We start from the raw sequence: 18,874 nt of genomic DNA on the forward strand, positions 1-18,874 counted from the left end.
GTATAATGCAAGTACTCAAAGTGGCATGTAATATCACCTGTATAAAACATAAACATCTGAAGTATCCATGTGCTGTACAGATTTTAGTGGCACATGGCAGGAGACAGACTTTGCGGCTGATGAGCACTCCTTTGATGTTGTGCTGTGAGACGTCTCTCAGCAGACATCATAGAGGACATGCTGACTGCTGGATGTGGAAATTAATCCCTGGGAAAGTGTCTGTTTAGACATACTAAACCTTTAACATGAACCAGTCATGCAAAGGCCAATTACCTGGTGTGAAAACAAAATTAATTTCAATGTCCCTGGTTTATGAGTCTCACCTCTGCTCTCCGGGCAACAGGATGGTGTCTCTACTGTGATCTCACTTTCATCTCCTCTCTTGGCAACAAGATGGGGTTTCTACCTGCCATCTCACTTTCATCTCCTCCCCTGGCTACAGTGGGGTCTCTACTGCGGTCTAACGCCCGTCTCCTCTCCTGGTTACAGGATGGTGTCTGCTCTAGCCTCGATCTCCGCTCCTCTCCAGGCTACAAGATGGGGTCTCTGCTGTGTCACCAGCCCTTGGCATTTCTGAAGTTCCATCGGTCTGCGGCCTGGAACAGGTTCAAAGTCTGGCACCAGCTTCAAATGCGACCCCTCCCCCCCACCGAACAGGCTGCTACCCGGCCTGGAGAGGGCGATGGCAGATGTTTGCGTTGGAGAGTCCCCACAAAGACAAAGCCCGTTACTGCTGACATTCTGACAGCCCTTCCAGAAGGTTACCTTGGATTCCCAGCAGCCAATAAACAGGATGAGAGTATTTGCTGAGTGGAAGCACTATCCCTCAGGTTTCTGCTCGCAGACGACTCCAGGGGAGCGAGCGAGATGGCGGGCAGGAGAAAGAAGCGAGAGGAGGCAGCCTGTATGTGCGTGCCTGGGCTTTGCTCTCAGTGTGCGCGTCTGGCCGAGTCATATTTCTGAACGAGCCCCAACGCTTTCTAAATCGGCGACAACACAGAGGGACTGCTGAGCAGCAGATTCTAGGAACATTTGTCTTAGTAGTGAATTTAGAATCTATTGTGGGGAGGTGGTTGAATGGGGCAATCGTGAAGGAGCTGTCTTACGCTGAAGGTGATGCATGATGAGGTAGGAGATGCAGGGGATGCCTGCAGTCCTGGAGGTGAGGGGGAGCCAGGATGTCAAAGCCCAACCCAATGGCTGGGGGAGCTTGAGACGAAAGCCAGCAGGACAGCTCCCATACGTTATACATCTCTCGCACCCTAAAGTGTTACAGAACACTCACATACGCCCCGCGCCCGTCGCCTGCCAAACACGCGATGGACATAAAGTGCACACACCTCCCAACCGTGCGCACTTGCCAAAGTCTCATTCCCAGACAGAACCAGTCCATATGGCTCTTTAGTGGCGCCGGCTGCTCTGATTCTGCGACGCGTGGATGTAAGAGGAGTGGGGTGCAGTGGGGGCGTCCTGCCATCGGAGAGCAGATCTGGAGGCGGAGTCTCACGCTGACTCAAAGGCTAAAAATACTCAGGAGTGGAGATCGCTGAGGAGAAATGGCGTTAGGACAAGGACCACTACACTCCAGCGAGTGTGCGTTCATAATCGCGCCGTTCGCTCGGGAGGATTAGCTCTGGAGGTCTGACGGTATTGAGGTCTCTGGGAGATTGAGTGAAAAGGGCAGCCCAATGTAGGGTGTTCACCAGGGTCAATACTAGGACCGGAGATTTTTTTCTCCTTGTGGTAAGAAGTGGTAAGAGAAAGCTGAAGCATATACTTCTTTTATACACACACATGCACACGCACACGCACGCACAAACACACAAGCACACGCACACACGCACATGTACACACTTGTACACATTTTTTTTCACTTCAGCCCTGCAGCGAAAGACGTGCTAAACCTTCACAAAACTAAGAGCGTATCATTGCAGCATGATAAAGAATGGATGGAATCATTCTCTATGGAGGGAGCTCATGTACTAAAGTACACATACACGGGTGTCTGAGTTTGCGTGAGCATATAAGCGTATGTATATATAATTCATACCAGCTCTCATCTACACGGACAGTCCATATGCATGAACTCCAAGCAGTCTGACTAAGGAGAGAAATAAATACCAGTGACACATTTTTTTTTTCCCACCAGAATTTTTACCCTTGCTAGATGATCACACTTAGGATTTTCATCATATGCTCCATTTCAGCAGCAGGCGCTGTATTCTACAGCTGCTCTGACAAATAACCAGTTTATTGTCATAAAACGCGACGTGGTGGAGTATGCATGCGTGAGGCAGGAAACAGCCTGTACAGTAAGGTTAAATAAACACTCTGTTGTGTATGCACAGTACACACGGCAGAGAACAAGGAGATGGCCTGACAATGAGGCAATCAGAGGGTCACTCCAATGTCACGCCCGACTTCCAGATCAGATGAGTAATGAAACCAGGGCATCAGATATCAGAGCCCCTCACTAAAGACATCAAACAATTACTGAGCCATAATTGGACCAGGAGGGGGAACTCATATTACTTAAAAGGTAATTTTCCCATACCTTATTTTTGCAATCTCCCTTGGCCTTACCAATAAACGCATATTAACTGTTCTAATTTACCACTAAATTAACGAGACTGACCTCAATTAGAGCACTAATTGTAAGCTGAGATTCAGCTGGTCTGCAGTTGTAATTGGTTTAGGACTCGTGGTGCAAGTTCCGCATTCACTCGACATTTCCTCAGAGCACCAAGTAGGTTTACTTTTAATCACGCCACTCACAACCTCTTTTCAGTTCACCGAGTCAAATGCTTACTTCTGCATTACATTGAAAAGGGGGGAGCTGCCCAATACATATGCTCCTTCGGGCAGAATTACATCATTCATAATTATCAAGCATTATCTGTTTGCTACGGACATGCCCTTATCAAGAAAAGCTGCAAATTTCTAATCTTAATGACCTCCACTATCTTTGTGTATTACATTTTTTTGGTGTGGCAGAAACTCTTATCCAGAGCAACTTGCTTATAAAAATTAAAATTAAAACAGAGGGATATTTATTGCAGAAATTCAGGCTAAGTACATAGCTAAGACGTGGACATTCACAAGTCTGTCTCCTGATCTGTTATTAAACTCTGCCACCCCATAATAAATGACACTATCATCCCTATAGTGTCCACATATTTTAAGTTCAATTTTTAAGATATTCACCATATATTATATGGTTTTATTTGGAGGTTGCAGGTCAACCTGGTACTAAACCCAGTGAACCCACTCAGAAGATGAGTTCTTTGTACCGGGGCATTGGTTTGCAGAGTAAAAGGCTGTGTGTGTGAATGCACTTCAAAGTATGTGCATTTGTTGCATTTCCTGTCTTTGTGCTGCACTGTGAGGCGTGTTGTTGTGCCGGCGGAGAGAGAGGGTGAGGCTGACGGGCGCACGGTATCTCCGGCGATTTCCGCCGCTTATTCCTGGGACCCGAGGGCTGTGGCAGCAGGGCTCAGGGGTGCACACCAGCACGGGGCCTGTTATTGGAGACCTGGCATCTGTCCCTGGGCGAGGGAGTGGGGGGGGGGTGGGGGTGTTACGAACTGGAAATGAAAGCAGCTGTCCCCGAGGGACAGCACTCGCCGACTGATGCAACTAATCAGTAATTCAATGTAATTCGCAGGTTAAGAGCAAGTCTGATGAGTTCCTCTCACTCTCTGTATCTGCCTGAGATAAAAACAAACACTTTTTACTCTGTGGGAAATGCAAATGGTAGTTTACAGTGTATTAAACCAAGTATAATGACATGATTCTAAAACCCGATGCCAATATCCTCCTAAGCCCAAAACAAACTCAACCTAATATGCCAACAAGCTCCTAAACGTGATACCAAGAAGCATCCAAAATCCAAAACTAATGCCAACATGCTCCTAAACCTAGTGCCAGCATGCCCCAAAACCTACTGCTTAATGTGGTCCTAAATCTGATAAAGAAGCATCCAGAATCCAAAACTAATGCCAACATGCTCCTCAACCTAGCGCCAGCATGCTCCTAAACCTATTGCTAACACGCTCCTACATCTGATAACAAGAGGCATCCAAAATCTAAAACAACTGCCAACGTGCACAGAAACCTAGTGCCAGCATGCTCCTAAATCTGACACCAGAATGCATCCAAAATTAATACCAGCACACTCCTAAACCGCATGTCAACACATTCCTAAGCCTGATACCAAAATACATCCAAAGCCAATGCTAATATACCTCCCAAATTTACGCCCGAAACGTTCTGAAACGCTACGCAAACGCACACCCCGCCACAATGCCGACACGCCGCCCTCTCCTGCCGCGCCGCGCTCCTCCCGGCCCTTCTCACGTGTGCCTCGGGGTACGATTCCTTTCTGCCTGCCATCCTCCACAGAGTGACTTTTTCATTTGTTTGTTTGTTTTGAGCTAAATTAAATAAGATCCCAATCAGTCATCTGTTCACAGCCCCGGATCCTCATTTCCTGAGGAGGCACAGACCAAAAAAAAAAAAAAAAAAAAAAAAAGACCTGGGCTCTCGCTGCTCTGCCTGCTCCTCATTCTTCTCTTTATAGCCCATCCGCTAGCGTTAGAGACAGGAAATGAGGAAGAATTTAAATCCCCCGTCCAGATGAATGCGGGAGTGAGAGGGAAAGAGAGATGTTACCTTGTTTCTGTCTTCATTTATTTCGTATTGCAGACCAAACAAACATTCAAACAACACCGTGAATACTGTTGTGTCCATCTGTCTCCATTCCCTAATAGAGTGGAGAAAGAGATCACCGCTCTCTCATCCTGTCCCCCTATGAATGTATTTCCGAATCTCAGTCTATTTTTATGCAGTTCCCAAATGTATTATATACCTAAATCAGAATGATCATATGAATTAGTTTCACTTACAACACATGCGATTCTTAATGGCTGTCTTGAATGGGGGGAAAGAACTGAGCATCTGTTTAAGTGAATGTGTGTGTGAAAAAATGAGACTGAAAGAGAGAGAAAGGGGAGGAGGGACAGAAAGAGGGGTAAAGGGAGAGGGAGGAAAAGAGACGATGTGTGAATCTCTGCAGCTTCCCTGTAGCCCTCTCGCCTCTCCAACGCAGGCCTCAAGAGGCAGGCGGCTGTCATTCCCTGCTTCAGCCTCAAAAAAGTAAGTGTCCGTACAGGAACGATAAATATATGAATAAATAAATGAATGAGTACATTCGAAACCCCATCCCGTTAATGCATGTGAATTCATGGCTGAAAATTGGTCCCGATGCTCGCGCGCCAGGGGGAGCGGGGCCAGGCGGAGGGGGCTAAGCCCGCCCCCCTCGCAAGGCTCTGCTCCTGTAGATCGCCCTCATCTGCCCTTCTCCCCCATCCACCCCCCCCGTCCCCTCCAGCACATGCCACATGCTCCTCCAGGATCAGGCTGATTGATCTGACACCAGAGACTCTCTCGTCCCTCCTGCACGCCGCCTGAATGAAACGGATATTTCCCGGGTCTGAGGGCGAGATGGGGCGGGCGGAGTGCCGTAACCGAGATGGATTCAATCTGTCTCACTCTGCCCGTCCAAGCCCATGAGATCAACCATCGCACCGCCGGGCCCCATTCCCTTCCCTTACCCTTCAATTTACGGCCTTTATGTCATCTTTGCCTTTTAATTTCCACATTTATTCTAACCCCCAATGTATGCAAATGGATCCTGTCTGCACCCCCCTTCCGTTTCAGCGCTGACGGTTTGTGTTAGAGCATTAAATATTTAGCTCGTTCGGGGACGCCCAGTTTTCATGGACAATTGTCCTCGGTGATCCCTCCACCCCGTCGCATCCCTGCCAGTAACATCGGGATCCTCCAGGGCGGCGCTGTTGAGACGCGCTGCCTGAGCTCGACCTGTGCTGCTCGGCAATGTCATCTTGCCGTTTTACAGTCATCAAACTCTCCTTATGAGATTTAATTGATTGCGAACATCAGAGAGAAATTGACCTAAATCCCGTTTCATATTTCCCCAGTTCTGAACAAAAAAGGAGTAAAAAAAAAAAATCAATCTAATACCTTCAAAGAGACTCATTTATTCTTAATAAGAAACCAATGGAGTGATCTTTTGTGTTTTTCATTTTTTACTGAAGTTTGTAATTTTCGTTGTGCCGTAGCTGAAGGAAAGCGGCAGTCGATGTTGGGGGGAGAAGGATGAAAGGCCTCTCCAGTTGCCGGCGGTCGATTGCACTTCGCTAGAATACACAGAACTGGCTAAAAAGCCACCAATGAGGCTCTGCCTGTTTGCTGGAATGCATGCTGGGAGGTCCACATGTCCAATTAACCAATAAGAGCTGCTTTCCAGGACGACATCACAAACGGTCCAGGTGCCCAGATGTGCAGCTGAAGGGTGAGATGAGGACAGTGGGAGAGAGTGAGAGAGAGAGAGAGAGAGAGAGAGAGAGAGAGGAGGGGACAGAGCGAGACATAGAGAGTAATAAGAGAATGGGAGGGCTGTTTTATTTTGTGTCTGTGCAGTGCTCTCTGTGGGGGTGGATGCTGACCGACAGGAGATGACTGACAGCATTATCTGAGCTGTGAGCCAAGCATCTCTTTAGCTCCCTCCAGCACGCGGAACGAGGGACAGGGACCGTGTGACACGGCCACAATCCTAAAGGAGCCAATGAGGCTAACTGCAGTGGGCCTTTCAAGCCTCCTTTCAAAAACCATCCACACTCACTGTGCTTTTTCTACATTTCATACACAGAAATGCCGGCAAACGGAAATATTGAAATAAGCAAAACCTTTTGCACCACCGCACGAAAACCAATATCGTCCATAAATGATCATTTAAAGTTCAGCCCTCTTCAAGGAAATAACCCTCTTGCACAAATATCTTCATTTGAAAGTTTAATTCGTGATTCCTGGGATAAGGGTGTAATGTGGTTTCTCAGTCAGGGGTATTGATCACTGCTGCTGTACTGCGCTAGGGCAGTGATGCTTTGCGGATGCATAGGGGCCTTCATAGCCAGTGCATTTTGCAGCTCACTCTGTCTACCCAAGTGATTACTCTGTGACCTCAGGCAAAGTGATCACTTGCTCAGGGGCACAGCCGGACACAGGGTCCTTAAATCACTGTCCTGGCTCACGCGCCGCAATGACACCGGGGCCGCGGAGCGCGACAGCCTGCATTTTTAACAGCCGCATCCCGGACTCAGCAGTCAGACGCCCTTTGCGGGAGACCTCTTGATCAACAGAAAATGCCCTGATCAGTAAATTAACCGAATCCAGATTACTGCCCTTGACTGCTCAAACAGACTTGGGGGGGAAAAAAAAAAAGAAAGAAGGAAAGAAAGATGGCTAAAATGAAGGTCAGAATCTCCAACTGCTTGGAAAAATGACTCATTTCTGGGGCTGTGGGAAAGTGATGACGGGGATAAAAATAACGCGGAATGAGGGACCGTGCTGATGGAGCCGTGTTTCCTGGGAGCCGGAGTGGATTTGTCTCCTGTCCGACTCTGACACTCGCCACATGGCCTGTCATTAATGATGTACGACCGTCCCCGGTCCCCTCCCAAAGAGGTGACACTGGCACCCGTGTTCTCTGTGCTCCTCGGCAGCTCAAGGGCACGGGCAGAGCCTGTTTGCGAGGTGGTGTGTGTGCGCGTGCGTGGGCGCGTGCGAGCGTGTGTGTGTGTGAGACTCCTCCATACATTCCATAAGACAGGATGCAAGCAGCAGAGCCTGGAACCTTATCCCTGCGTTCCAGGCATTAGGTCTGTGCCTCATGCTAGCCAATACCCTGAGCCAGCTCTTTTCCCTCTCTAATTCATGTCATCACTTCCAAAAAAACCTGCGTCATGGGCGGCAGGTTTAATGAGCAAAACCGAAGAAACAGCAAATAACCGGGGAGGCGTGAGAGAACACTGCAACCCTGAGATCCTCATCTTTCATCCCTTCTGCTTCTCCTCTCGCCTCTCCCTTTGATCAATTAGAGGAATTAATCACGCTGTCCTTATAGGACACAAGCCCGCGGGAGAGACACTTCACAACACATGATGCCAAACTTGCTCGCCTTGCATCAGGACCGCTGCTCACCTGTATCCTAGCAACCCGCTCAGCTAGCATCCTCGCAGCCTGAAGATGCTCTCGGCCTGATGCTTCACCAGACTTTAAATTCCGTGGAAATTAGGTGTTCACGCCAGTCTGCTACCTGCCCATTGCCAAAGAGCAGGGCAACTGTCCCACGTGGTGCCGTATCCAGGAAATTGCAGTAAAATTGGTATGGGCTCAGGAAGCCTCAACCACTGAGCTGTAACTTCGGCAACAGTCTGTGTCTACGCCTAAATTTAGGATGTGAGGCTGAGGCGCCGAACGAATCCTAAAAGACAAAACAGCCCAACAGTGTCAGAGTGCGTTCCTCACTCCCAGGTTTTCTGAAAGGTTGCGGTTACATTCTGGGATGTATTTAGGGCCTCAGAGAAGAACGGCGAAGTAGAGCCTTTTAGACCGTTATAAAGAACGAGGACATAAAAATAACCTACAACTCCCTGCCTGGGCACATGTTGTTGGAAATGTGTTTTGTGAATCCCAGGGCAGACGAGGTGCTCTCAGCTGAGCGGGAAATGCGCGGCTCGGAGCTGGAAAGGCTGCGGCAGCAGAACTGCTTGCCTGTAATTAATGGGCAGAGCCGCATGGCATGCGCTCCATCTGGGTCTGCTTCAGACTGGGTCTGAGTGTTGGGCCTGAACCTCAGGCCAACGGGAAGCTGGGCCCTCACTGCACAACGATGTGTGTCTGAATACCAGCTTCCGCTCAACACTCAGAATTCACTCACTCACTTCAGAATTATACACAGATTCGCTCAGAGCACCGTCTCAGTGCTGGGTTGACTGAACGCTAACTGTTGTCTATTTATCTCTACGCCTGATTATCCAGTGCTCTGAGCACTGCGTCTGAATGCTGTGTCAGCCGAGCGCCGGGCCTGAACACTGCGTCTCCTGAACGCAGGGTGTGCGCATCGGGTGCCGGTTTGACCGAACGCTGTGTCCGGATTCTTCAGGCGGAGACAGCGTGCGAGAGAATGAGGCGTGTGCCTCCCTCGTCTGAGGATGTATAATCTGAGAACGGAGAACATTTTTCTTTTAGGAAAATGAGTTCACGCGGTGTGGCAGCGGGTCTCCCGTCCACCCCTGCAGTCAGTGATTGTTCTCCTTTGAATGATGGCTCTCCTCGGTGGTGTGAAGAGAGATGGGGAAACCAGTGGGACTACAGCTCTCTGGGACCAGGGTTACCTCATCCTCACCTCCAGGAGACGCACGACTCAAGGACACAGCAGCTATTCACAGAAACCAGAATTCTAAAGTTCAGCCACAAACTTTGAGAGGATGTGATAGCACATTTGGCATACAAGCACTCAAAATTATTATGGCAAGGATGGTATTCCTGAAGAATCCTGTACAACACTTCCCAGTATGCAACATTACAACAGTTGTAATACAGAACTTTAAGGGGTCCAGTAGACTCCAACAACATTGAATGTACCAGTGCGATCACTTACTCATTAGTTCACTCCAGGCTTCTCCAGCATGTGGGACTGCACAATTCAGTATACACTTTTATTTGTTACACAAAGCAAAATTGAACAAGATTAAGATGCTCTCATGAGCCAGTAACAATACAGCACCGTTGACAATAATACCTGTTTGAAATTTCAGTTTGACTTAGCTACCAATTCAAAAAGTCTCTGCTGAGAACAAATCAGGCTGAACATTGTTGTGACTCATCACATTTCAAAAAGGTATTCTTTCCTGCTCCAGTGCATGTAGGGCTTACTGTAGAAAATAACAAATGAAGTAGCTTAGCAGTAATTTGTTTAAGCTACATGGAGCTACACCAGCTAATTGAGGTGCTGTTACAATGACTCACTGGTTATGACCAGTGGCTACTGATGGATTTTGTCCACTGTACAATTTAGGCAATTACAAAAAGCATCTTACACGTATTCATTTTAGGTAACAGGCAAAAATACTAGGTAATATTCATAGACAAAAGGTAAGCAAACATTAATCTCATTGACCTAATCTTAGCTAATGTTAAACTGTTGTCATCATCAAAGAAAGCCTGCTAAGTACTAAGTACTAATGTTAACTTTTTATGCTAGTACTGAATGGGTGCTAAATTTTGAATATAATCATTGGTTGTGAATATAAACACAGTACCACTCTGGGTTGATGCCAATGTAGCAATTATATGCTAAAAATGTTTCATGACTAGGTCTGAACACAGAACATTCATAGTACACATCATACCCCATTCACATCTAACTGAATAATGGAAAACATTTTTGCAGGAATTGGGTCTGCCGTGACCTGAGTTTAAATTTTTTAGTGTACAGTGTTTAGGAAGGTGTATATAGCTTTTTAGTTTTCAGTATAAAAATATATAAAGTATATTGCGTAGGAAATCATGAAGTATTAAATATTAAGTATAGAGATTGTGAAAGCTTTCAGTAGTCTTGCCATGTTTCACCGTCAGACTAAATATGCATGTAAATATATGAATATTAGGAAGCAAAACAGAGAAGCCATTTCATGCTGATTACGCGGTTCCTGACTCCCCCATCTGTTGAGCTCGGCCCCATGGGATACGGGGCAGTAAAGGGCACGGTGACACATCTGCCCCGGCTCAGGGCTTTTAGAAAGTCAGGGACCGGAGGTCGTACTGCCAGAGCTCTGCCCCAGCGAGCCAGGTGCCAATTGCCGAGAAATGCCCTCGAAACAAGAGGCCCCCGACGCCGTTAACGCTCTCGTCACCCGGGCGACGCAACGAAGACGCGCGTCGGCAACAGACGGAGCGCAGAGTTCCCGCGGGCCGCGAGCGAGCGCCCTGCGGCTTCGCAGCGAGGATGTTCAGCAGAGTCGAACTCTGCGCTCTGGCGACGGCGGAGCTGTTTCGCAGAATATGCAAATCCAGCTTTTCCGCGACCTTACGTTACTGGCGGATAACGCGGTGGTAAACGCCCGTCACGAGCCCATCGAGGAGTCCTTTCGGGCGCTCTTTCAACCTTTCGCTTTTATGCATGGGGGATCTGTGCGCTCTTTGCTACAACGGTGCAGTGAACCCGCTCCAATTGCCTGCTGGGGTCTTGGGCTTACAGAGCTGCTTCAGGTTCATACGCACATGCGCAAACACACATACTTACACACATACACACACACACACACACACACACACACACACAGCATCATGGGTCAGTGGGTCCAGAGGTACCAGATGTATATAGCTTGACTCAGACAAGGAGAGCTCCTAAAATAACCCACTGCTCAAGCCGGTCAGGTAAGAATGAGAATAAAAAATAAGCCAAGAAGTACTAACAAGTCAAGCAGGGCAGTGCTCAACGGCACAGCCGGGCTTCTCATTCCGCGACATCTAGCACACCACAACCCTAACAGCATACTACCAATGAAAATACTGTGGGAACAACACACAAAGAACACGGGGACCCACAACGTGGCACACAAAACCATGACTGAGTGCCAGGGAATATAAAGGGACGCGGAGTAGCGCCTCCCCTACCGATGAAGTAGGACAGCAGGATGGCCAGCAGGGCGGCGGCGGCGATGGCGGAGACGGCGGCGCATTTCCAGCTGCAGTACTTGGAGGGCTTCTTCAGCTTGAAGGCGCTCCGCGAGAAGGTGTTCCGGGGCAACAGCCGCGGCGGGGGCGAGTACACCGTCCCAGACGTCAGGGGGTACCCCGGCGACGAGCTGCTGAACAGGGGCGTGGTTCCTGACGACGTCTTGAACAGGAAATGCCTGTAGGGGGCAGTTGAGAGAGAGATACAAGGTCTGCGGCAGTGTCTACGTTAAGTTTTAACATCATACATAATTATGTATCAACAAAATGTAAGCGATATTGAGAGGATTGAAGTAGCATTGATAGAGTATTGTATTCGTAATTAGTATTAGTATTGGTGTTACTGTTAGGTAGAGTATATCCATGGACTTGTTACTGGAGATGACAATCGTGAATTTTGACTTGTTGTTTGTAAAGGAGATAAAATCTTCTCCAGGACCCTTGAGAAAGGCTCCTGGCCAGAGCTTTGTGTCTTATGCTGGAAACAGAGAGCTGTGGGTTGCTCCTGGAAGGCCCAAATTCTGGACTGAGCAGGCACACCGCAGAGCAGGTTATGGAGGTGAAGGACACAGACACATTTGGGAGAACCCGCTGTTTAACAATTTCGCCAAAACTCATTCGGCTGTCTCTCCCTCCGTTTTGGTCCGGGCCCCGGTGGTCTCTCTCAGAGCGCCGTGTGGGTGTTTTTTTCTCCGCCAGTATTTATATCTCTACAGACGCAGCAGGAGAAAAGCGGCGAGCAGCGTCTGCGGAAGGCGGGCACGGCCTCTTTCCTTCAGGAGCCTTTTAACCGTGGCCACAGACCATCATGGGAGCAGAGGTCACCAGCGCTTGTGAAGGGGAAGAACATTAAGACGGCAGAGACGCACGAAATGGTCCCTTCCCTGCCAACTCTCCACTTCTTCTGCAGCGGTGCGATGTCATTAACGCCCACAATCACATTAACTACATGCTACCTCTGATTATTGATGCACCTTGTACAATTTGGCTAAGGACGTAAATAATTTAGTCCCTAATTACATCTATGAGCTACTCCAACGTCTGTTGTGCGGTGAATGGGCTTTCTGCAATAAGCTCTTACAGGACACCAGGGGAACACAGATGGAAACAGCCGAAGTGCCATAGAGATTTTAATTGAATCGCATTCACACAACAAAAGTATAGCTCATCTTCGCTAGGCCAAATAAATAAATAAATGACAAAAAAAAAATGAAGAAATAGCAGCAATCCCATCCTTCCTATCTCCTGAAGAGGGGGGAAAACATACAAACAATGGCAGAAGGTTCTTTTCATTTTACAAAAACAGCCTCCCATCAAGGCTGTGGCGTTGGTGAGTAATGAGAAGGTGAAAGCTTTTATCTGGTCTGAATTACAGTCTGATTGGTTTGGGCGTGAGGCTTGAGGCGCCGTGGAGTGGATTTGATGTTTAACCAGCCGTGGGGGTCTGTGCTCACCATCCACCCCCTCCCATCCGAATCTCGCACGCTCACTTACTCCCACTCTCACACCTTCTCCGCCTCTCTCGCTTACACCCTTCCTACTCTGACTCTGACACCCTCCCCTTCTCCTGGTGCCCCACTCCACCACCCTCTGGCACTCCCACTCACACTCACACATGAATATGTGCAGTTAAAAATAAAAGACCTGAGCAGTCACTGTTTATATTGGCTGTGACTTCTTTACCAGCCATTTCACCCTGCAGTCATAAAGCGTTATTACTTACAGAGTGAGTGAGTGAGTCGGTAGGTAGATCAGTGAGTGGGAACCGCTGTTGTTTGTATGGCCGTCTCCTCCAGTTAATAATCCACAGCCAATAATGCAAAAGGTCCTGCTCCAGCTACTCTCGTTAGGAAAGACCAACAGTCTGTGCACCCAGCAGACCACAGTAGCCTCTCCATCCTTTAGTGCCAGGCATAGGAAGTGGGGGTGTGGGGGGTCAGATGGCCTCTCACAGGTTCCAAATGCAGATCCCATTTGCCCAGCTCCACAGGGGCAGGCTGCTCACCTGCTCACCTACCCAGTTTCATTCTGTCGCCCCCGACAACTGTCACCCCCTCTCTCCTCTGTGTAGAATGGATCCTATCAACCTCCCCATTTCATCCACTCTCTCCCATAACCTTACCAGTGCAGCCCACACAAAACATCGCCCCCCTGTGCAGCTCTGTGCAGGACAATGTTTGCTCACCTTTCCCTGATTCCCCAACACACCCTCTCATGGCTACAGCTGCCCCAACACGCTGCAGCCCTCATATACCTCATTTTGTATGCCTCTCCATGCTCAAACTCCCCGCCCCCAATCCACCCGCCTGCTGCGGCCCACCCCAAACGTCAACCTCCCCGCCCCCGCCCCCACCCCCGCCCCACCTTTGCACATGATGATTCTTCCTCACCTCTCCCCGCCCTACCCCGACCCCACGGCCCCCTCTCCCTGCCGCGCGGCTGTCTCTGACCTCTCCCTGGCCCTCGCGCACCACCAGGCTCAGAACGTTGGAAGCGGATCTAAGATTTCTACCCATCATGCCCTTCTCAGCCCGCAGCTGCTCCTCCGCAGTGTGCTCTCCGCTGCCATCCAGCGTCTTCGTCCTTGAAGGGTAAAATCGACAAAAGAAACTGTCTCGTCACCGTGCGGAAAAAAACCCAAAAACAAACGTTAAAAAGTCTGGGCTCTGGAAAAGGTAAATGAGGAATGAAAATAAATAATAATTAAAAAAAAAACATAAAAGCTGCCAATAAAATTCAGAACGCCGCACCGCGCCGGGGAAGATTAAAGTGTTCTTTTGGAACGCGTTACATGAGACAGACTCCCGCTTCCTGCCGGAGGGGGCCGGTGAGAAACAGAACAGGCTTAGCGTAATTGTCTGCTAAAGCGGGAGTCATGAACAGAGCCGTGAGTATGGGTTATGGATCGCCGGGCGAGCGCTACTCCCCCAACCCCCCCTCGCTCGTCCTGTTTGCAGTTTGGCAGCTGTCTCGCTCCTCCTCTACCTGTCAAGTACATAGTTAGACAAAAGAGGGGGGAAAAAGGGTAGAGAAGAAAGGAGGGGTGGGGGGGGGGGGGGGGGTGGGGGGAATCGGCGATGCGATGTAAGTCTGTCTGACAGACGTGCAGCGGAGGTGCGCGTCTAAAAATACAGCAGGGCTGCCTCTGGGGTGTGTCTCTGTCACCACTTTCAATTTACAGTCAGGCTGGAAATGCCGCTGTCGGCCGCTGCCAAGGTCGACAGAGCCCACATTTAAATGCCAGCTCATTTTTGCGGGGAAGTGGGTTGGAGGCCCTCATTTTACGACTGACAGAGGTGATGGAGGGAAATTAATTACGGCGGTTTTGGGGAGGGGCACGGGTTTGTCTTCGTGCGTGCGCCTGCCTGCGTGTGCGTGTGTGTGTGTGTGCGCGTGTGCGTGTGTGTGTGTGTGAGAGACCGACTGAGTTCTGTTTCATTCCTTTCATGCTCAATCCCTCCTTAATGCTCAAGAATCTCCAGGTTTGTGTTAGGAAACCAATCGATGAAAACACCCCACTTAGGAAGTTAAATTAAAAATCTGTTTATTTGTCTGGTTGTTGTTGGCCACCGCTGTAAATTGACATTGATTTATATTGCGCATTGATTTGGAGCGACAGTTCTAAAATGGCCCGAGCCCATCTGGCTGAACAGGTACGCCACAGAGAGGGAGGGGGGTGAAAGATTGAAGGGGGGATGAGGTGCAGACGGATGAAAGGAGGCGTGCGTCTGGGACGTGGGGGCGGTGGCGGCCGTCCCGCAGGTGAGCGTCTCTGAGCCGGCACGTCCGCGCGCGCTAATGGAAACGGCTCCCGGGTCACATGGCCGCTCCGCCGCCGCGGCTGATTAATGGCCTGTCTCATTCTGACAGGTGTGCCGGTGGTCGCGCCGATCCGGCCTTGTTAAGAGCCGTCCTTCAAAGGGAGTCCCTCATTAACGGTGACATGGCAACCTCCGTGCCAAGAACAAGTACATCAGATGCAGCCCCCCCCTACTCCACCCCCCCACTCCATCCCCTCCATCCCCCCATCCCACTCATCAAAGGTTGATGTTTATTCACTTGTTTACCTATTCATGTATTCATCCACTCCTTTTTCTCATGAATTAGGCAGTCCGCTGACTGTCCGAGGTTTTTGTTTTGGATGAATAAATTGGCCTTCCTGCACGATTTCCAAAAAAACAACACGGAAATTTGAATGAAACTCAGAGGAGCACCACTGAAAGGCCCAAGGTACCTGCTTCCCTGGTGCGGGGCTCATTATTTCGGAGGGGAGGTTTGTCTTCTCTTGCGAGAGAGGAGTATGACACCACCATCCCGCTCAGCTGAATTCTCTGGACCGCTCCTCAGGTGAGTTTTCTGGACCGCTCTTCAGGCGAGTCCTCTGGACAGCTCTTCAGGTGTGGATAGAGCAGACATGGCCAGAGGGCCCCGCCTCCCTCTGACAGCCCCATGGAGCCAGGAAGTGCATCGGGTGACTGCACGGGGCATGTATGTGTCAGCTTGTGTATGTATGTATGTGAGTGTGTGCATAAGTGGAGGGGGGAGACAGGTGTTTGCATGTGAATCTCCCCGGGGGATGTGTGCCTGTGCACACTCGTGTGGGTGTGAGTGCAATCAGCTGTGTGCATCATTAGCACTGCGGAGCGGTGTGACGTGCGAATCCTCCCCCCCCCCCACCCCCACCGACACCGGGGCATGCGGAAAGCCACGGGTAATTAGCATCCAGCAGGCTGAGACAGCACTGGATCCACAGTGCTGGAGTCCTGAGTGACCCCATCACACCCACAGTCCTCTCTCTTTAAAACACACTTTACTGAGTTTACTCATCTCCATTTTTCTCACCTGTCAGTGTTATGTTTTCATTCCTCTACACTGAGCTTATTTCTTTCAATGCAAAGGCCACAGAGTTCCTCAGCGACCATGCAGAGATTCAAGGGGGGTTTGTTACTAGCAATGCCGAGGATGTGCGCACACTACCGAGAATTCCACCGGTATCAGGCAAAGCAAGAAGAAATCTCATTAATCTTGTTGCGCCGTGGATTCCTGGGCAACGGCTGGCATTGCGCGGCGGAGCAATCCCGTCAGGTTAACAAATTGACCATGATGCACACCTAAGAATGTAAATCTGTCCCCCAAAGACACCTTGGCAACCGCAGATGAAGTTCAACAAAAGAGACATGCAGAAAGAATCATTTTCACAACATTCCGCCTTGTCTTCCCAAGTGAGAGCAACAAAAGACCTGAACAATTAGCAGAGGAATGGAGGTTTTGCAGATAATTAACAGGAACTCAGTTGAAGGAAAGCTGTATTCTCCCTCCACACGGGGATCCGCCGTAAAAACATATATCTGCAGAAAGTAAGAAGTTACCGAGACCATTAAGTCCAAGAACGATTACAACTCATCTATTTTTACGCTGTATTACACTCAGATATTCATTATTTAAAAGAGGTGAAAGCAACAGCCCATCTTTAGTACTGAAATGTGAAATTAAATATTTAGTTTGGTGGTTGGTGGTCGGATATATTATGGGTCTGTTTCTACCCAGACAGAGTTAAGTGTGGAGATGCTCACACTGAAGGGTGAGGCAGAAATATGGATGATGGAGGGGAAGGATGAAACGCTGCGAGGAAGGCTTCCCCCTGAAGCTTTCCTGGAGGGACCCTGTCTTTCTCTCTCTCCACCCCCCCAGAGGAGCACAAAGACACAGGAATCCTGTTAAAGTGGCAAACTTGGGCTTCATCTTGTCTTCAGACACGTCAGCCAGCCCGAACCCGGAGGGAACTCCCTGCTCGATTAAGTGCGCGGGTTCGAGAAGCGCCCTTGGGCGCGTCCGAGGGGCTGGGCTCTCAGACGCTTGGGTTTACGAGCGATTCCAACGCCATCGGCTGGAAGCAAATAGGAAGACTGTCAGCCGGACCACGCAGGCTGGGGATTCATACTGACACTGTCACCCCCTACCACCTTCTCAACCCTCACCTCCACTCCACATTATATGTAATGCATCCAATGTCCCCAACAGATGGCATGGCCCCCCTCCCCCTTTCAAACCTACTCTCTGTAAGCCACTCTTGCAGTAAGCACACCAAATGCCTCTGTAGGCATCACATTCAAATGTTTCTTTTTTTTCCGCCCCCTCTGCTAAATTGCGGTGGCGTGACCCTCTCAGCAATCTTATTTCTCTGGCAGAAGGGGAGCCGGGCAGCCGGAGGAGTGCGGGCCATCCGGTGATGAGAGTGGAATTGAAGCTGGCATCAGCTGGTGAAGAGGCTTCACGGTGCGATTGGAAATCAGGGCTTGGAAGGCCTGTGTGGACTCAGCCATCTTTAGTCATTTACAGCAGCGTAAACGGATTTCTACCCCCCCCCCCCCCCCCCCATCCCTCGCTCTCCCCTCTCTCACAAACACATACTTAGGCAATCAATCTATCTCCCTCCTGCGAACTGTCCAGACTATTTTCAGCAGAGAGGAGATGTTAGACTCCCATCACACCAGTTAGATAGCCTGCCCATCGATCCTAATATTTACATACCTGTAAACCAGATACCCTTATCCGGGGGCACACACACACACACACACACACACACACACACACACACACACACACACACGTGTGTGTGCAAACAAATGCAAACACAGATACGCACACACACGTGTGCACACATGCACACATACACATGGCCTCTACTGCTACCATGTCTGCCCATGTGGCAGATGGTCCTGACACATCACTGGAGGCTCTGAGGTTGATGGATTAAATAACATCTGAGCTCATCAAACACTACTATACACTGTTATACATGCTGAATGCTACTATATCCGCGCACTGCACAGCTCCTTTCTCATCGTTACTTGTGTACTGTATGTACCCTACCTTTGCCTGTGTATTGTACCCACTGCACTTTGCTTTACTCATGCATTGTATCTATGTTAACTATACATGTTTTTGCATGTACGAATGCTACACCTGTACACTGCCTGTTATCACTACACCCACACAGCCTCAGCTCCACTACACCTGTATCTGTCTTTACCTCTGTTACACCTGAACTTTCACCGTGTCCACAAAAGCAACACGCCCTCTCTGCTTCCATTTCTGTGCACAGTCTTTTGGCTTCAGTATTTTTGCTGAAACAAATCCATCCTCGCCGACACACCCCGGCACCCTCATAAACAGTGTTTTGTGTGTATCTCGGTCAGAGATTTTTGGCAACAGAGCTGCCCGTTTCACTCCCACAGAAATAGACCTCCTTGAAGTGTATACGAGGGAAAGG

At 49.4% G+C, this 18,874-nt stretch overlaps 1 protein-coding gene across 1 annotated transcript in view; it reads right to left on the reverse strand.

Annotated features, from left to right (window-relative positions):
- Positions 1–18,874, reverse strand: part of tenm2 (teneurin transmembrane protein 2) — a 210,205-nt gene that overhangs the window by 46,776 nt on the left and 144,555 nt on the right. Inside the window, exon 5 of the mRNA XM_036547720.1 lies at positions 11,542–11,780. Coding sequence (XP_036403613.1) covers positions 11,542–11,780 — 239 coding nt within the window. The remainder of the gene's footprint in view (positions 1–11,541; positions 11,781–18,874) is intronic.

Source organism: Megalops cyprinoides, chromosome 16 (assembly GCF_013368585.1).
Source record: "Megalops cyprinoides isolate fMegCyp1 chromosome 16, fMegCyp1.pri, whole genome shotgun sequence".
NCBI lineage: Eukaryota > Metazoa > Chordata > Actinopteri > Elopiformes > Megalopidae > Megalops > Megalops cyprinoides.